At 43.1% G+C, this 17,896-nt stretch overlaps 1 protein-coding gene across 1 annotated transcript in view; it reads left to right on the top strand.

Annotated features, from left to right (window-relative positions):
* Positions 1 to 8,114: 8,114 nt before the first annotated feature.
* LOC142194711 (amine oxidase [flavin-containing]-like) overlaps positions 8,115 to 17,896 on the top strand; it is a 67,408-nt gene continuing 57,626 nt past the window's right edge. Inside the window, exon 1 of the mRNA XM_075264020.1 lies at positions 8,115 to 8,321. Within this exon, the coding sequence (XP_075120121.1) occupies positions 8,276 to 8,321 (46 nt within the window). The 5' untranslated portion in view covers positions 8,115 to 8,275. The remainder of the gene's footprint in view (positions 8,322 to 17,896) is intronic.

Here is a 17,896-nt window from a genome sequence, read left to right as displayed (position 1 = left end):
GTCATTAGGAAGAGACACTACATGTATGAGAAAATATCCCGGCCACAATAAGGACATCATGGCTGATTTTTTAATGTTAGAGAGTTTCTGCATTCATGGTCGTGTCCACTGGCAACCGATCAAGAAAACAACTTGCAACCACAAGATATTTAGAGAGAATCTTTAAAATTATGCAAAATGTTTAATTACTTATATTTGCAAAAATGTTTAACTGTTAATTATATATAAATTTAAAAATGGTTATCCACATGGGAATATCCCTTTAAGCCACTCGAACCTTTACTTTTATGTTAAAGCTGCGTTCAAAAAATACTTGTGTTTTCTGTGCAAAAACACACCTTTAGGGGGAGTTCACACGGAGTTATGTGCCGCGTGATGTGGCACGTAGACGCCGCGGGACCCTTTGCGGGCCGTACACGCTCCCATTGATTTAAATGGGAGCGGGGATCGTATGCGCTGTGCTAGTTTGCGGCCGTGCATTTATTCCCTTGAACAATGAAGGGGAAAATTAACAAGGGAAAAGCTGCAAACAAGTGACCTAGAACACAGAGGATGGAACACAACACAACCCAGAGGCACAAAAGACAAACAAAGCAGTAGCACTCTGGGATGCCGCACTCTGTTTTGTTCCACTTGTTCATGACTTTTGTCTCCATTCATTTGCAATTACAATTAAAGGAGTTCTTGTAACCCTGGAATGCTGAACAAGCGTGGAGATTTTGTCAGTTGTTAATATTTGTCAGTTAATATTTGTCATTTGTTAATAATGTTATCTTGTCTAGCATGTATCAGTTGCTTTACCGATTTATTCTCCCCAGTTGCTAACCTAGCTATGTGTCAAATCTTGAGTGGTTCCTCTACACCTCATATTTTATTATGTCCCACATACCAGGCTATGTTTCTGAATGCACTTAGTTCTTACCTCATAGCTCACTCACTACATGGACACCACCACCCTTTGTTTCCTGTCCAGCATCCCACATTGGATTAGGGGTGTTCGGAGTCAATAGAGTGGTCATGTCGAGGGGATAGTAGCAGAAAACCTCACCTGTATGACTTCCTCTAATAGGGTCGTTCACTCGTGGGGCAGTGGGGCGGGTTTTGACACCGAGAGAGATGCGGCGAGCCACATCACTCTCGGTTCAAAACCCGCCTGCCACGACCATCGCGGTCGCGGCTTTCCCCTCCGCAGCCGGCTCAAATGAATGATCCGGAGGGTGCTGCCGCTAGGCGGAAGCCGTGGCTCAGCGCGCCGCGGCTTTCGCCTGAAAAAAGAAAGCTAGTGGTCTCCATAGACCACCATTGAAACGGGAGGATTATGACATGGATTCCGCTGTCAAAATCCGCCCCTTTAGCCCCGTGTGAACTAGCCCATAAGCTCCTCTAACTTGTTTATATATTGTTACTGTTTCTCTGACACCTCAACCTGAACTTTTACCACACATTACTCCATAGCCTTTTCCATGGTAACTGCAAATATTAGGTTACACTCTCCCTCCCTTGTTACCACCTGACGAATAGATCAAACCTACCCTACAGATCACTAAACCATATACCTCTGTGTCTAATGTTAGACTATCTTATAGACAGCCAATTGAAAATGTCATCTGTGATTGTCACCACATTTAATGGGAAGGGTTGGAATTTGCAGAACAAGCAGTATTATGTGGCCTTGTTGATAAAAAAAAAAAAAATATATATATATATATATATATATATATATATATATATATATATATATATACAGTCCTATGAAAAAGTTTGGGCACCCCTATTAATCTTAATCATTTTTAGTTCTAAATATTTTGGTGTTTGCAGCAGCCATTTCAGTTTGATATATCTAATAACTGATGGACACAGTAATATTTCAGGATTGAAATGAGGTTTATTGTACTAACAGAAAATGCGCAATATGCATTAAACCAAAATTTGACCGGTGCAAAAGTATGGGCACCTCAACAGAAAAGTGACATTAATATTTAGTACATCCTCCTTTTGCAAAGATAACAGCCTCTAGTCGCTTCCTGTAGCTTTTAATCAGTTCCTGGATCCTGGATAAAGGTATTTTGGACAAACAATTCAAGTTCAGTTAAGTTAGATGGTCGCCGAGCATGGACAGCCCGCTTCAAATCATCCCACAGATGTTCAATGATATTCAGGTCTGGGGACTGGGATGGCCATTCCAGAACATTGTAATTGTTCCTCTGCATGAATGCCTGAGGATTTGGAGCCGTGTTTTGGATCATTGTCTTGCTGAAATATCCATCCCCGGCGTAACTTCAACTTCGTCACTGATTCTTGAACATTATTCTCAAGAATCTGCTGATACTGAGTGGAATCCATGTGACCCTCAGCTTTAACAAGATTCCCGATGCCGGCATTGGCCACACAGCCCCAAAGCATGATGGAACCTCCACCAAATTTTACAGTGGGTAGCATGTGTTTTTCTTGGAATGCTGTTTCTTTTTGGACGCCATGCATAACGCCTTTTTTTTATAACCAAACAACTCAATTTTTGTTTCCAAAATGAAGCTGCCTTGTCCAAATGTGCTTTTTCATACCTCAGGCAACTCTATTTGTGGCGTACGTGCAGAAACGGCTTCTTTCTCATCACTCTCCCATACAGCTTCTATTTGTGCAAAGTGCGCTGTATAGTTGACCGATGCACAGTGACACCATCTGCAGCAAGATGATGCTGCAGCTCTTTGGAGGTGGTCTGTGGATTGTCCTTGACTGTTCTCACCATTCTTCTTCTCTGCCTTTCTGATATTTTTCTTGGCCTGCCACTTCTGGGCTTAACAAGAACTGTCCCTGTGGTCTTCCATTTCCTTACTATGTTCCTCACAGTGGAAACTGACAGGTTAAATCTCTGAGACAGCTTTTTGTATCCTTCCCCTGAACAACTATGTTGAACAATCTTTGTTTTCAGATCATTTGAGAGTTGTTTTGAGTAGCCCATGATGCCACTCTTCAGAGGAGATTCAAATAGTAGAACAACTTGCAATTGACCACCTTAAATACCTTTTCTCATGATTGGATACTCCTGGCTATGAAGTTCAAAGCTCACTGAGGTTACAAAACCAATTTTGTGCTTCAGTAAGTCAGTAAAAAGTAGTTAGGAGTATTCAAATCAATAAAATGATAAGGGTGCCCATACTTTTGCACCGGTCAAATTTTGGTTTAATGCATATTGCGCATTTTCTGTTAGTACAATAAACCTCATTTCAATCCTGAAATATTACTGTGTCCATCAGTTATTAGATATATCAAACTGAAATGGCTGTTGCAAACACCAAAATATTTAGAACTAAAAATGATTAAGATTAATAGGGGTGCCCAAACTTTTTCATAGGACTGTATATATATATAGCAACAGTCTTGTTTTTTCATTCACTTCAAAGTAAATGGAATTCCCACTTTATCAATAAAATATTTCAGGCAATGGTACCACTATGCTAGCACTTCATCCTCATCACAAGGTGCATCCATTGCCTTGCTCCATTCTTCTTCATTCCAAGTCAGAGCACATTATATTGATGGAGGGTAGGGTGCTTTCTTAAAGTAACATTAGCTGCCACTACCTACGCTCTAGCCAATATCTGTGCATAATACAGTGTATGGAAAATTTCTTTAACTGGTCAATAATCTTTCAGACAACTTAGTCACATTTAATAGAACATGTGATGCTGGACCAAATTGTTATGTAGTTTATTTAAAAAGTTGTTATAAGGTTATGACTTATGACTAGTGTGCATGCGCGGGATTCCGGGCTCGGGATCTCGCGCGGCTCTAGCATACTATGCTGGATGATGACGCGGCAACTAGTCACGTCATCAGTGCGCGTCAATTTGGCACGAAAATCAGTATGGACATGTACTGCCTGATGGGGGAGAGGTGCGGTCTCTCCAACAGCTTTATAAACGCCAGGTAAGGGCTCAACTGTGCCACCACTGTCACTATAGTGTTAGCCAGTAAGGACACTACGTACTGAGTGTAGACCTACCACTGTGGGCAGATGCACTTTTACCTATGTAAGTAGGCAGTTATCTGTAGTATCCATGTACTAAGGTATATTATTGTTAGTCCCCTAATGAATAGTGCATAACAGCACCAGGAAACGCGTCGGGACCAGGGACAACTAGGGCTGTCTACCAAGGAGAGCTTGGGACTGCCCTTGTTAGGGCGGGAGTCATTGGGAGCCAGGGTGTAAGCAGGGTGTTTAAAGGGACAATTACCAGCTACCTGTGGTGCCCCTTGTATTGTTTGACTCCTGCCGACACTTTGGTAAGATCGATCATTTTTTACCTATTGTGTACCTAATACTGTGGGTTACGCTATAATATCTTGTGCTTACACTAAGCATGAATGTATTGCTCACAGTTAATCTACTTGTGTGTATATTCTGACTAAACTGTGGTGATTGAGTTTTTCAGAAGTTTTATAAAGAATATCTTTTAACAGTTTAAATTAAATGTTAAGTTTTAGAATTTGCATCAGTGGTGTATTACATACCTCATAGTAGCCCCTTCACACAGCATTATGCCCCATTGTGGCCCCTTCACCCAGCATTATGCTCCACTGTGGACACCCATGAACAATTATTATACTCTGGGGGCATTTCAGAACCCAGAACATAATAATTGGAGACCCAGGAGGGATACAAACATAAAAAACCACTGTTACCTATCCCTGGCTTCACTGTACTTCCCGCTGATGACAGCCATCTTCAATGACGTCTGGAACGTCAGGTGACCTGGGGGGCCTAGGTCGCAACACAAAGGACGTAGGATCCAATCATGTGAACTTAGGGACGTCACACAAGTAGGCCCGAAGCGTGCCCGGAGACGTAAGTAACACAGATTTTTATGTACTCTTACCTCTCCTGGGCCTCCAGTCATTATACTCGGGGGTCTTTTCAGACCCTCGAGTATAATAATACTGTTTGTGGGGCCCGTGGTGTCACTTACTGATCCCGGCCGCTGCCAGGATCAGTAAGTAAATAGGGCCTGTTACCATCTGGAGTAACTCTAGCCAGTAATGACCTATTAAATAAAAAAAAACAAAAAACGCAGCCCTAGCAGCTGTTGTCGGACTCCCTAATGTCCTGGACCCTGTGGCAGCCGCTATACCACTGCTACCCCAGTAGGTACACCCCTGGTGTAAATGTTTTATATGTTTGTGTAAGGTGCATACATTTTAATTTTTGATAAAAAATAGTTCAAAAAATAGTTGTAATAGCTTATACTATACTAGCTGGTACCCGCGACTTCGTCTGCGGTGATTGTAGAAGTGGGTATATACAGGCGTGGGTAAGGTTTTCGTACTGTGTATAAGGTATGGGATATGAAATGTAAGTTTGTATCTTGTTTTTGCTGTAATTCAGAGAATACGTGAGACTTTTGTGTTGAAGTTGATTTGTATGTGAGCTGCTAGACGGTGTTGTGAGAAACTTTACATAGTGACTTTGGGACAGAAGTATTTGAAGTTAACCCTTTCCCGTCGATGGCATTTTTTGTTTTTCGTTTTTGACTCCCCTCCTTCTAAACCCCATAACTTTTTTATTTCTCTGCTCCCAGAGGCATATGAGGTCTTAATTTTTCCTGGGACAAATTTTTCTTCATGATGCCACCATTATTTATTCTATATAATGTACTGGGAAGCAGGGAAAAAATTCTGAATGGGGTGGATTTGATGAAAAAATGCATTTCTGCGACTTTCTTACGGGCTTTGGTTTTACGGCATTCACTGTGCAACCAAAATGACATGTCCCCTATATTCTGTGTTTCGTTACGATTCCGGGGATACCAAATTTATATGGTTTTATTTACATTTTGACCCCTTAAAAAAAATCCAAAACTGTGGTAAAAATTTTTTTTTTGAAAAGTCGCCATATTCCGACAGCCGTAACTTTTTTATACGTGCGTGTACGGGGATGTATAGGGCATCTTTTTTTGCGGGACCCGGGTGTACTTTGTAGTTCTACCATTTTCGGGAAATGTTATTGCTTTGATCACTTTTTATTCAAATTTTTATCAGAATCAAAACAGTGAAAAAACGGCAGTTTGGCACTTTTGACCATTTTTCCCGCTACGGCGTTTACCGAACAGGAAAAATATTTGTATAGCTTTGTAGAGCGGGCGATTTCGGACGTGGGGATACCTAACATGTATGTGTTTCACAGTTTTTAACTACTTTTATATGTGTTCTAGGGAAAGGGGGGTGATTTGAATTTTTAATCCTTTTTATTTGTTTTTATATTTTTTTTTTACTTTTTTTTAACTTTTTTTTTGCATTTATTAGACCTCCTAGGGGTATTGACATGGGTGGGCGGTGTCGCGGATTTTCAGAGTGGTGGGGGTCGGCAAACATGGCTGCTCCGGAGCGTTAAAGAGAGCCTCCTGGAGTATCGTTAAGGTGAGGGGCAAAGTGGTAAAGTATATGTATATGTGATTGTGTGGGGTTAGGGGCGAGGCTGTAGAGGGCAATATGAATTTTGTGGCTTGCAATGGTCCAAGGTGTGTGAGATTGCAGAGATGGTGATGTGAGTTTGGGTTTTGTGGGGGTCCTAGCACAAACGTATGTGTGCTATTGTGACGAAAAGTAGCCTATTGCGGAATCGGGTGTATTAACTATGTTTGTGGAAACTTTCAGCCAAATCGGTCAAGCGGGTTTTGCGTGATTGACTAACAAACATCCAAACACACAAACCCACAAACATCCAAACTCACAAACTTTCACATTTATAATATTAATAGGATAATATGTATTGAATATGTAAAGTAAATAAAAATGTTCAAACGGAAAAAAAAGCTGTTCTCAACAATGTTACGACAAATTAGTAAAATGTCAAAATAATAAAAATTTAAAGTGGAAAAAAAGATTTACTCTGAAAATTAACATTTTGGAGGTTGTAGGCCTTCCTGAATAGGTAAGTCTTCAGGGCCTTCTTGAAGCCTGTGATTGTGGGGGTCAGTCTTATGTGTCTTGGTAAGTAGTTCCAGAGTATGGGGGATGCACGGGAGAAATCTTGCAGACGGTTGTGTGAGGAGCGGATGAGAGCAGAGCAGAATAGGAGGTCATTGGAGGATCTGAGGTTACGTGTGGGCAGGTAGCGGGAGATTAGGTTGGAGATATAGGGAGGGGACAGGTTGTGGATGGCTTTGTACGTTAATGTTAGTAGCTTGAACTCAATTTGCTGGGCTATGGGTAGCCAGTGGAGGGACTAGCAGAGGGGAGCAGTTGATGAAGATCGGGGGGAGAGGTGAATTAAGCGAGCAGCGCAGTTTAAGGTGGACTGGAGGGGGGCGAGGGTGTTTGCTGGGAGTCCATGGAGAAGGGTGTTGCAGTAGTCTAGGCGGGAGATTATGAGGGACTGGACGAGCGTCTTAGTCGCTTCAGGGGTGAGGAAGGAGCAGACTCGGTGGATGTTCTTGAGTTGGAGGCGGCAGGAGGTGTTGAGGGTTTGAACGTGTGACTTGAAGGATAGGTCAGGGTCCAGTGTTACTCCAAGGCATCGGGCCTGTGGGACAGGGGTAAGTGTGGTTCCGTTGACTTTGATAGATGGTTCATGTGGAGGGGCCATAAGGGGTGGGGTGAAGATGATGAACTCTGTTTTCTCCATATTGAGTTTGAGAAAGCGGGAGGAGAGGAAGGAGGGTACGGCTGCTAAACAATCTGGAACTCTGGCCAGCAGAGAGTAACATGGCTACCCAGTTGGCACTGATAAAGAGACCAAGATAGCGTTCCTCTGCTGTCAAAGTACTTAGCAGCTTGCGACCACTTCCTTTCAGTATGGTTTAGACATATTCCTGTCCTATAAACCAAAGATAACTCCATAAAGCTTTCATAAGGTGCAGAGCCGTGCATCCCTCTCAGTTGCCATAGTATTTTGTGTCAGTCAGGTAACATGCAGACACTGATATTTATCACCTTGCTTTATTGCTGTCATTTTGTGATGTGATATATTTCTGTTTCGCCACTTGAGGGAGTTTGCGACTAAAGATTCGATTAGCTGAATGGACTGTATATGATCTTTGTTGTGCACAAGAGGTTTGAGCATCCAGGTTTTTCTACTAAGAGGATCATTTCAGTTTCCCCATCACTGAGGGAGAAGGAGGAGTCGAGAGGAGGAACATTGGGATGAATAAAACCACCTCCTGTAAGACAGAGCTGCTGACAGCTGATAAGGGGAGATCCTTGCCAGGTTCACTCAGCTCCAGCATCAGTTGCAGAGGGATAGAAGAACCAGATCCAGTAGAAAATAATAATTTACACCATGAGCAACAAATACGACGTGATTGTCATAGGAGCTGGCATTTCAGGTACGTAAAAAATACATTTTATGTTGTGTTACTACAGTCTATTAATTCAATATATTGTGTCACTTGTTACACAAACTTTACCATTATTTTTCCTGTTCCTTCTATATAAATATAAATCCATATTATGGATATACATTGTAAATATTCCACTGTTGTCTATTCGTGTATACAGCTTTTCTTTGCTTTAAACATTGCTTAATCCACTGTGATCCTGTAGAAACTATCTTTGTAATCCGTCTAGGCTTCAGGGCTCAACCTGACAAAGAACATCAGTGCAGTGAGATTATTGTTCATTTGCAATACATAGGATTTTACAGCAGGTGCCACAATTCATTATATAGGATTTTGGTAGTACAGCGATTACAGATGTCTACAAATGTAATAGCTCAGTTTAACAAGCTCATTTTATAATCTGTATAGGTGTGATTTGTCTAGGTGAATCGCAATGTACTATTTTAACAGTGTTGGGCCTTGTGAGACAAATGAGATCATATGAAGATTAAGATACATGGTTAATTTACTTAAGAAACCAGAATGACTGATAAAAGAAGTGATTTGAGTAATGGAAGAGGTACAAAACATACTGTATGTAGCAACAGGTTAGAGATAGCATTCACAATGTATGAATGGCTGTGTGGCAGGGTGGAGACACACATTAGAAGTCTGTGCCAGATGCACGGCTGCCCTTTAGCCCCATCAAACCATTGGGAAAGCTTATGTTATGTTTGATATGTGTGTGCTGTGGAAACGCAACAAAATGAATGAATTCTCTCACCCTTCCTACCATGTCTGTATTAGTAAATAATTGTATTCCTCATGAACAAAACAATTCTGGAGCATCTTTTCTTAGAACTATGTGTTGTGCCATTCCTCTGTTATTAATCCTAGTACTAGATGACTAAACTGACAATTGGGTGTGTCCCTGGCACTGTCAGAGTGAGTGAGAATGTAAAGCTACACACCCCAATGGGCAACACCCAGTTATTCATTTATTCCTAATTTGCTAGGAGGAGTAACTAAGGACCGGCACAATGCAGAGATATGAGAAGAGCTTTCAGAATTGTTATATTATAGGAAATACATGTATTTAGCCAGACATTTGAAAATTAGGTTTCTTTAATATTAAAGGGAATGACAAAGTTTTCAATCCAGTGGGACTAAGTTTAAGAAGATCAAATTGGAAGGGGTACAAGAGATGGCACCTTCTTGACCAGCTGTGTATGAAACTTGTCATACAGAATGGGATATCTCATTGTTACCTATAATATGACATGAGAAAAATGGAGGATCACTTAACTAAGATTTTCATCATTTTGATATACATACAGTTTTAATAGTTAATGCATTTAGTTATTTCTAATAACTCGCAGCTTGTCATATTAAAATTTTATACAGTCCAACTAACTTAAAATACTTCTTATACTATACATTAAAAAGATTTTCCCATTTCAGCACAGGATAAGAGATAAATTACAGCCAATTTTTAGATACTTTCATGACTTGCACGAAAAAGGGTGTGACCTATTGGGGAAGGGGCACGGTCTAAGTTGCAATACTGTGTGCCAAAAATGTGTCAAAAATTCAACTAATAAGTGATGTAATATTAGAATAGACAGACTTATATTTATCAAACAGCATCAGGCACTTTTATAAATGCCAGATATTTCTATACTAGGAGTTCTGTCACAACTTTCACTACTAAAGAATATCTGGTGTATGCCCACGTTTGTCCACAGTAACAGTTTAGGGCAGGGAGACATTTTTGGCGGATCTAACGTCCGTTAAGAACGGGCTTCAATGTCCATTTTTGAAGGCTGATTTACATCAATTTAGCATTTGTTTTGCTTCCGTTCTGTATTTCCATTTTTGATGGTCAAGTGTCATCAGTTTTTAACTGGCAATGAAAAAAATAGATACATTTCATTAGTCTATTTTTTTTTTTTATCCAACCCACTGATCTTTTTTTAGCGGACATGAAACTGATGACAGTTTGCTTCAAGTCTGTTAAAAAGGGTCCCATAGACTTGCACAAAGCAGATAAAGATAACGCAAGTCAGTTTTTTAGACAAACGTGGAAACTGTTAAAAAAAACAGACATCTTCATAGCGTCATTGAATTTAATGTGTTGTCAAAATGGACATGTGGCGGACATTCAAAAATGCATTATACTCAATATCAGTGAATAGAGGCTGTTCACTTTACTGTTACTTTGATGGTCCATTGAAACTTGTAATAGACCCCAGGTATAATAATTGGAGACTTGGGGGGGGGGGTTAACAAACAAAAAAAACGCTGTTACTTACCTATCCTGGCTCCACTGCACTCCCTGTCGATGTCAGCCATCTTCAATGACATACAGGATGTCACTTCACCCTGAGCATAAGGATGGAGGCCCCGGTCATGTAACTTCAGGGACATCACATAAGTAGACCCAAAGCCCGCCCAGAGCCAGGAGAGGTAAGTAAATAGGGCCCGTTATTGGCTGGAGTTACTCCAGCTTGTAACAGCCTATTAAAAAAAAAATAACGCAGTGGTAGTGGCTGTCGCCGGGCCCCTAATGTCCTGGGCCCTGTGGCAGCCGCTACCGCTGCTACCCCGGTAGTTACGCCCCTGGATGCTCCATCTTTTACTAACTATAGAAGGAATTTGTGAAACAACTACTCAATACATTTTTGTTATGAGAAATGCAAGAGTGAGATGTTGCAGAAATTCCTGCTACTAAAACTAAAAATCAATTTCATCTAAGTAAATAAGATTGTTTAGTGGGCAAACACTTGGATTATTACTGCAAGAAATCTGCCGTATGTCAGTTTACCCTAACTCTTTTTGCAACATCTGTTGGGTATTTTTTTTTTACTTAAAAATTACCTTCAGTTTTTAATTGCATAAATGAGTTACAAATGCTACGGACAATAGAAAAGTGCTAATAGACAATAGACATTTATCTGAAAGCCTCTGGCTTCTGGTACTAGAGAAATCTGCTTCTCATAACTTCAATTGAAGATTAAAGTGTATCTCCAGTTATAACTTACCATGAATGTATAATACAGATTAATATATGAATTTGTGTAATATATCTTATTAAAGAAATTGTTTGTTCTCCACTTCTCCAGAGTTACTTTCTATATATTAGTCTATGAAGAAAGGGGGGGATAGAAGAGACACTCAAATATTTTCTGTTGTTACACCTTCCTATTCCTTGTGCTTTCAATACTGCTAGGTTTGTAGATAAGAGGCTACTAGAATGAGGCAATAAATGAATTAACTAGGATGTACTCCAAACTCCATTCTCCATAAATAGAGATGAGCGAACAGTGTTCTATCGAACACATGTTCGATCGGATATCAGGGTGTTCGCCATGTTCGAATCGAATCGAACACCGCGTGGTAAAGTGCGCCAAAATTCGATTCCCCTCCCACCTTCCCTGGCGCCTTTTTTGCACCAATAACAGCGCAGGGGAGGTGGGACAGGAACTACGACACCGGGGGCATTGAAAAAAATTGGAAAAAGTCATTGGCTGCCGAAATCAGGTGACCTCCATTTTAGACGAATAGTGGATTTCAAATCCGGGTCATATGAGAATGTGAACTTTGTGACTATGAGACAGGGATAGCTGTACAGGCGGGGATAGATAGGGATAACCTTTATTTAGGGGGGAATGTTATTAAAAATAACTTTTTGGGGCTCTATTGGGTGTGTAATTGTGATTTTTGTGAGATAAACTTTTTCCCATAGGGATGCATTGGCCAGCGCTGATTGGCCGAATTCCGTACTCTGGCCAATCAGTGCTGGCCAATGCATTCTATTAGCTTGATGAAGCAGAGTGTGCACAAGGGTTCAAGCGCACCCTCGGCTCTGATGTAGCAGAGCCGAGGCTGCACAAGGGTTCAAGCGCACCCTCGGCTCTGATGTAGGAGAGCCGAGGGTGCACTTGAACCCTTTTGCACCCTCGGCTCTGCTACATCAGAGCCGAGGGTGCGCTTGAACCCTTGTGCACACTCTGCTTCATCAAGCTAATAGAATGCATTGGCCAGCGCTGATTGGCCAATGCATTCTATTAGCCCGATGAAGTAGAGCTGAATGTGTGTGCTAAGCACACACATTCAGCTCTACTTCATCGGGCTAATAGAATGCATTGGCCAGCGCTGATTGGCCAGAGTACGGAATTCGGCCAATCAGCGCTGGCTCTGCTGGAGGAGGCGGAGTCTAAGATCGCTCCACACCAGTCTCCATTCAGGTCCGACCTTAGACTCCGCCTCCTCCAGCAGAGCCAGCGCTGATTGGCCGAATTCCGTACTCTGGCCAATCAGCACTGGCTAATGCATTGTATTGGTGTGATGAAGCAGTGCTGAATGTGTGTGCTTAGCACACACATTCAGCTCTACTTCATCGGGCTAATAGAATGCATTGGCCAATCAGCGCTGGCCAATGCATTCTATTAGCGTGAACTGAGTTTGCACAGGGGTTCTAGTGCACTCTCGGCTCTGCTACATCAGATTGCTACATCTGATGTAGCAGTGCCGAGTGTGCATCAGATGTGTAGTTGAGCAAAACTGACTCAGCACTGCTAAGTCTCTGCATTCGCATAGGAATGCATTGGCCAGCCTTCGGCCAATCAGCACTGGCTCTGCCGGAGGAGGCGGAGTCTAAGGTCGGACCTGAATGGAGACTGGTGTGGAGCGATCTTAGACTCCGCCTCCTCCAGCAGAGCCAGCGCTGATTGGTCGAGTTCCGTACTCTGGCCAATCAGCACTGGCCAATGCATTTCTATGGGGAAAAGTTAGCTTGCGAAAATCGCAAACTGACAGGGATTTCCATGAAATAAAGTGACTTTTATGCCCCCAGACATGCTTCCCCTGCTGTCCCAGTGTCATTCCAGGGTGTTGGTATCATTTCCTGGGGTGTCATAGTGGACTTGGTGACCCTCCAGACACGAATTTGGGTTTCCCCCTTAACGAGTTTATGTTCCCCATAGACTATAATGGGGTTCGAAACCCATTCGAACACTCAAACAGTGAGCGGCTGTTCGAATCGAATTTCGAACCTCGAACATTTTAGTGTTCGCTCATCTCTATCCATAAAGTCTGGATATGGAAATTAATATAATGTAAACAGTCATTCTTCTTTTATTTCCAGTGGATAGAAATCAGTTCATGGACATGTGATGGACAATCCTTGGTCATGTGATGGACACACATGTGCACAGCTACTGTATAATAGTAACAGCTCTGATTTGTGTGTCATTCACATGACCATGGATCGTCCATCACATGACCATGGACCATTAATTGATACAGAAAGTATAATGTAAAATTGTATAACTTTTATTATACAAACAATAATATTTGTTTCCTGAAAATGGACAACCCCTTGAAGTAAAAAAGCATTATATATTCCCAGTCCTAGAAGGAATCTTCCTGGGATGGACATACCATTTGTCAATGTGTACGGCTGCCCAAAGGCTCAGGAGGTGAAGGTCTATCACCTTATCAGAAAGTTTTTACTGTCTATTATTAATACAAAGACAAACTGTATGTGTGTGTGTTCTCTGATGTGAAGTTACAAAACAAAAGGCCATAACTGTTGTTACACAGGGACCCTCAGCTTTTTGTATCTGCCTCTGTGTAAGAACCTGATAGATTTGCTCTTAGAAATAACTCATTGAAATCCACGTGATGCAACTGAAATATTTCTCTGCATTCTTTTTTGTAAAACCATTGGTACAAAATAAAACAGAATTCACAAATGTGAACAAGATCAAAAGCCACCAAAACTAAAATATCGGTTGTGATCTAGGTTCATGTTGCCATTAGACCAAAAACCAGAATGAATAATTTTCCAGGTCAGTTATAAATAGTATACAAATAAAGAGACAAACTCATGGTATGAATGGCCTATAAGGAGATCAGTGTGCTATAAATCAAGGTTCACAATACTTTATTTAACACCAAAACCATGTTTAGGAAGATTTCTGATCATGCACATGTGTATAAATTTCCTTGTGCTAGATCGGTGTACTATTCGGGTTTTTCCTGGATAGCACACGGACTCATTTATTTCTGTGTGCACATGCCATGAAGTACATGGTCCCGTGTATGAGCCGACAGTCCAGGCCGCAAAACTCATGACAGGTCTTATTTCTGTTTGGTTTTGCTTCTGCAGCTCTAATTCATTGAATAATTGGGGCCATGGATGCACAGCCGGAGCACAGGCGACACATGGCGAGCCAGCGACTAGCACACTAGCTTAGGCCTTTTTCACATATCAGTATTTTGCGTTCTCATAAACCAAAATTAGGAGGGTAGGCTACAAAGAGTTTAGGCATAATAGAAAATTTTTAAACTGCCTCCACCTATAAGCAACTCATGTACTAGTCATTTTGTACAGGAGTTGCTCTATGTGTCCTGCTAGTCCTTGCGGCTGCTATGCAACTACTTTTAATTGGTACATGCTAAGCATATCATTTGGTTTCCATATGAGTATCATTTGGTTTCTATGAAGTGTGGGGAAGGTATCTCAGTAGCAGCAGTGGTGTGGACCCAACCAGTCAGAGACATGGACACAAATCTTGCAGCAAAGCGGTTTATTTAAAAAAAAACAAAAAAAAACAGCAAAATAAATAAACCTTTACATCAAAATAAAATACAGCCTTAACTTCAGGCAAAATAATGTTAAACCAAAATCCTGCTCGTCTGAGCGCTAACTAATAAGAAATTACTAACTGTACGCTGTGGCTTGCTGCCAGCCACACTAAATCAATAAAAAAACAAAACACTGTACTGTAACACAAGGCTCTCAGTGTCAAGACAGATTTAGGCACTTCCTCTCTTCTTAGTGTCCATTCACACAGAGGAAAATGGTGAGGAATTTGGTGTGGAATTTCAGCGCTGAAAAAAAAGCCTCCCATTTACTTCAATGGGTTCCTTGCAGAAAAAGAAACCCATTGAAGTCAATGGGAGGCTTTTTTTTCAGCGCTGAAATTCCACACCAAATTCTTCACTATTTTCATCCGTTTGAATGGACCCTAGGATCTGCCCTGAAGTGCAGACTCAACAGGATTTTATAGCCCAATGATGAATCTATGAACCACACCTGGGCTGAAGCCTACTCCAGACCCACATTGGGCCACATATAAGTCAGGAATCTGGGGCTGATTGCAGCAGGACTCTAGCACTTTCCCTTTCACCTTCTTACAGAGGCTAGAACAGTGGTTCTCAACCTTTCTAATGCCGTGACCCCGCAATACAGTTCCTCATGTTGCGGTGACCCCAAACCAAAATATAATTTTGGTGGCTACTTCATAACTGTAAGGGCTAGTTCACACAGGGGGCGGTATAGCGGAACTATAGCGGATTTGGGCACTGAGAGTGACGCGGAGAGCCGCGTCACTCTCGGGTCAAAACACGCTTGCCACGACTGTCGCGGCTTTCCCCCCGGAGATGGCTCAAATTAATGGGACGACTCGGGAGGTTGCTACCACCAGGCGGATGCCACGGGTCACCGAGCTGTGGAATCCACCTGAAGAAAGGGCAGCCCACTTTTTTTTTTCGTGAGCGGCAGCATGCCGCTCACGCAAAAAACAAGCCTGGCGGTCTACATAAAACCCCCATTGTGAGTGGGCGGATTATGACGTGGATTTCGCACCATAATCTGCCCCCTCTGTGCCTGTGTGAACGGGCCTTAATTTTGCTACAACCCATACCTCCCAACTTTTGAAAAGTAGAAAGAGGGATAAAATGTGCGCAGAGCGCGCCGCGACAAATTTGGCTCCACCCACTTTTATGTGGACTCCGCCCATTCTCATTCATTTTTCACATGCTCCCACACAGTATAATCCTCCTACAGTCACCCGTAAATTATATGTCCCCCCTCTATCTCTCCCCCAGTTTCATGTCCCCTCCATCTCTACCCCAGATTCATGTCCCCTCCATCTCTGCCCCCAGATTCATGTCTCCCATCTCTGCCCCCAGATTCATGTCCCCCCATCTCTGCCTCCAGATTCATGTCCCCTCATCTCTGCCCCCAGATTCATGTCCCCCATCTCTGCCCCCAGATTCATGCCCCCCATCTCTGCTCTCAGCTTCATGTCCCCCATCTCTGTCCCCAGATTCATGTCCCCCCCATCTCTGCCCTCAGAATCATGTCCCCCATCTCTGCCCCCAGATTCATGTCCCCCATCTCTGCTCCCAGATTCATGTCCCCCCTCATCTCTGCCCTCAGAATCATGTCCCCCATCTCTGTCCCCAGAATCATGTCCCTCCATCTCTGCCCCCAGATTCATGTCCCCTCATCTCTGCCCTCAGATTCATGTCCCCCTCTCCATCTCTGCCCCCAGATTCATGTCCCCCTCTCCATCTCTGCCCCCAGATTCATGCTCCCCCATCTCTGCCCTCAGAATCATGTCCCCCATCTCTGTCCCCAGATTCATGTCCCTCCATCTCTGTCCCCAGATTCATGTCCCTCCATCTCTGCCCCCAGATTAATGCCGCCCCCATCTCCGCCCTCAGAATCATGTCCCCCATCTCTGTCCCCAGATTCATGTCCCCCCATCTCTTCCCCCAGATTCATGTCCCCCATCTGTGCTCCCAGATTCATGTCCCCCCTCATCTCTGCCCTCAGAATCATGTCCCCCATCTCTGTCCCCAGAATCATGTCCCTCCATCTCTGCCCCCAGATTCATGTCCCCTCATCTCTGCCCCCAGATTCATGTCCCCCTCTCCATCTCTGCCCCCAGATTCATGTCCCCCTCTCCATCTCTGCCCCCAGATTCATGCTCCCCCATCTCTGCCCTCAGAATCATGTCCCCCATCTCTGTCCCCAGATTCATGTCCCTCCATCTCTGTCCCCAGATTCATGTCCCTCCATCTCTGCCCCCAGATTAATGCCGCCCCCATCTCCGCCCTCAGAATCATGTCCCCCATCTCTGTCCCCAGATTCATGTCCCCCCATCTCTGCCCCCAGATTCATGTCCCCAGATTCATGTCCCTCCATCTCTGTCCCCAGATTCATGTCCCTCCATCTCTGTCCCCAGATTCATGTCCCTCCATCTCTGTCCCCAGATTCATGTCCCCCCATCTCTGCCCCCAGATTTGTGTCCCCCCATCTCTGCCCTCAGATTCATGTCCCCTCCACCTCTGCCCCCAGATTCATGTCCCTCCATCTCTGACCCCACATTCATGTCCCCCATCTTGCTCACACACAGCCTGAACCCCACTATTATGCTGATACACAGCCTGAACCCCTCCTATCATACTCACACACAGCCTGCATACCCTCCTATCATACTCACACACTGCTTGCATCCCCTTCCCCCCTCTTACTTACACTTGCTGTTTCCTCCCTCCATCTTACCTTCCAGCCTCCACTCACTGCAGCCTTCCCTTCCTGTGTAACTCGGCACTGTACTGAATAGCTCCGCCCACACCAGAGACCGATCACATGGTCATGATGTCATCACAGGTCCTTCACCCCCACTAGGATCTACCCTGCTGCAAAGGCAGCACGGCTTCTCAGCGGCTAAAGCCATCGGAAATATGTATTTTACGATGGCTTTAGGCGACCCCTGTGTTTTGGT

This window comes from Leptodactylus fuscus, chromosome 2 (genome assembly GCF_031893055.1).
Source record: "Leptodactylus fuscus isolate aLepFus1 chromosome 2, aLepFus1.hap2, whole genome shotgun sequence".
NCBI lineage: Eukaryota > Metazoa > Chordata > Amphibia > Anura > Leptodactylidae > Leptodactylus > Leptodactylus fuscus.
The sequence above is the reverse complement of the archived record's forward strand: the minus strand, read 5'-3'. Positions and strand labels throughout refer to the sequence as shown.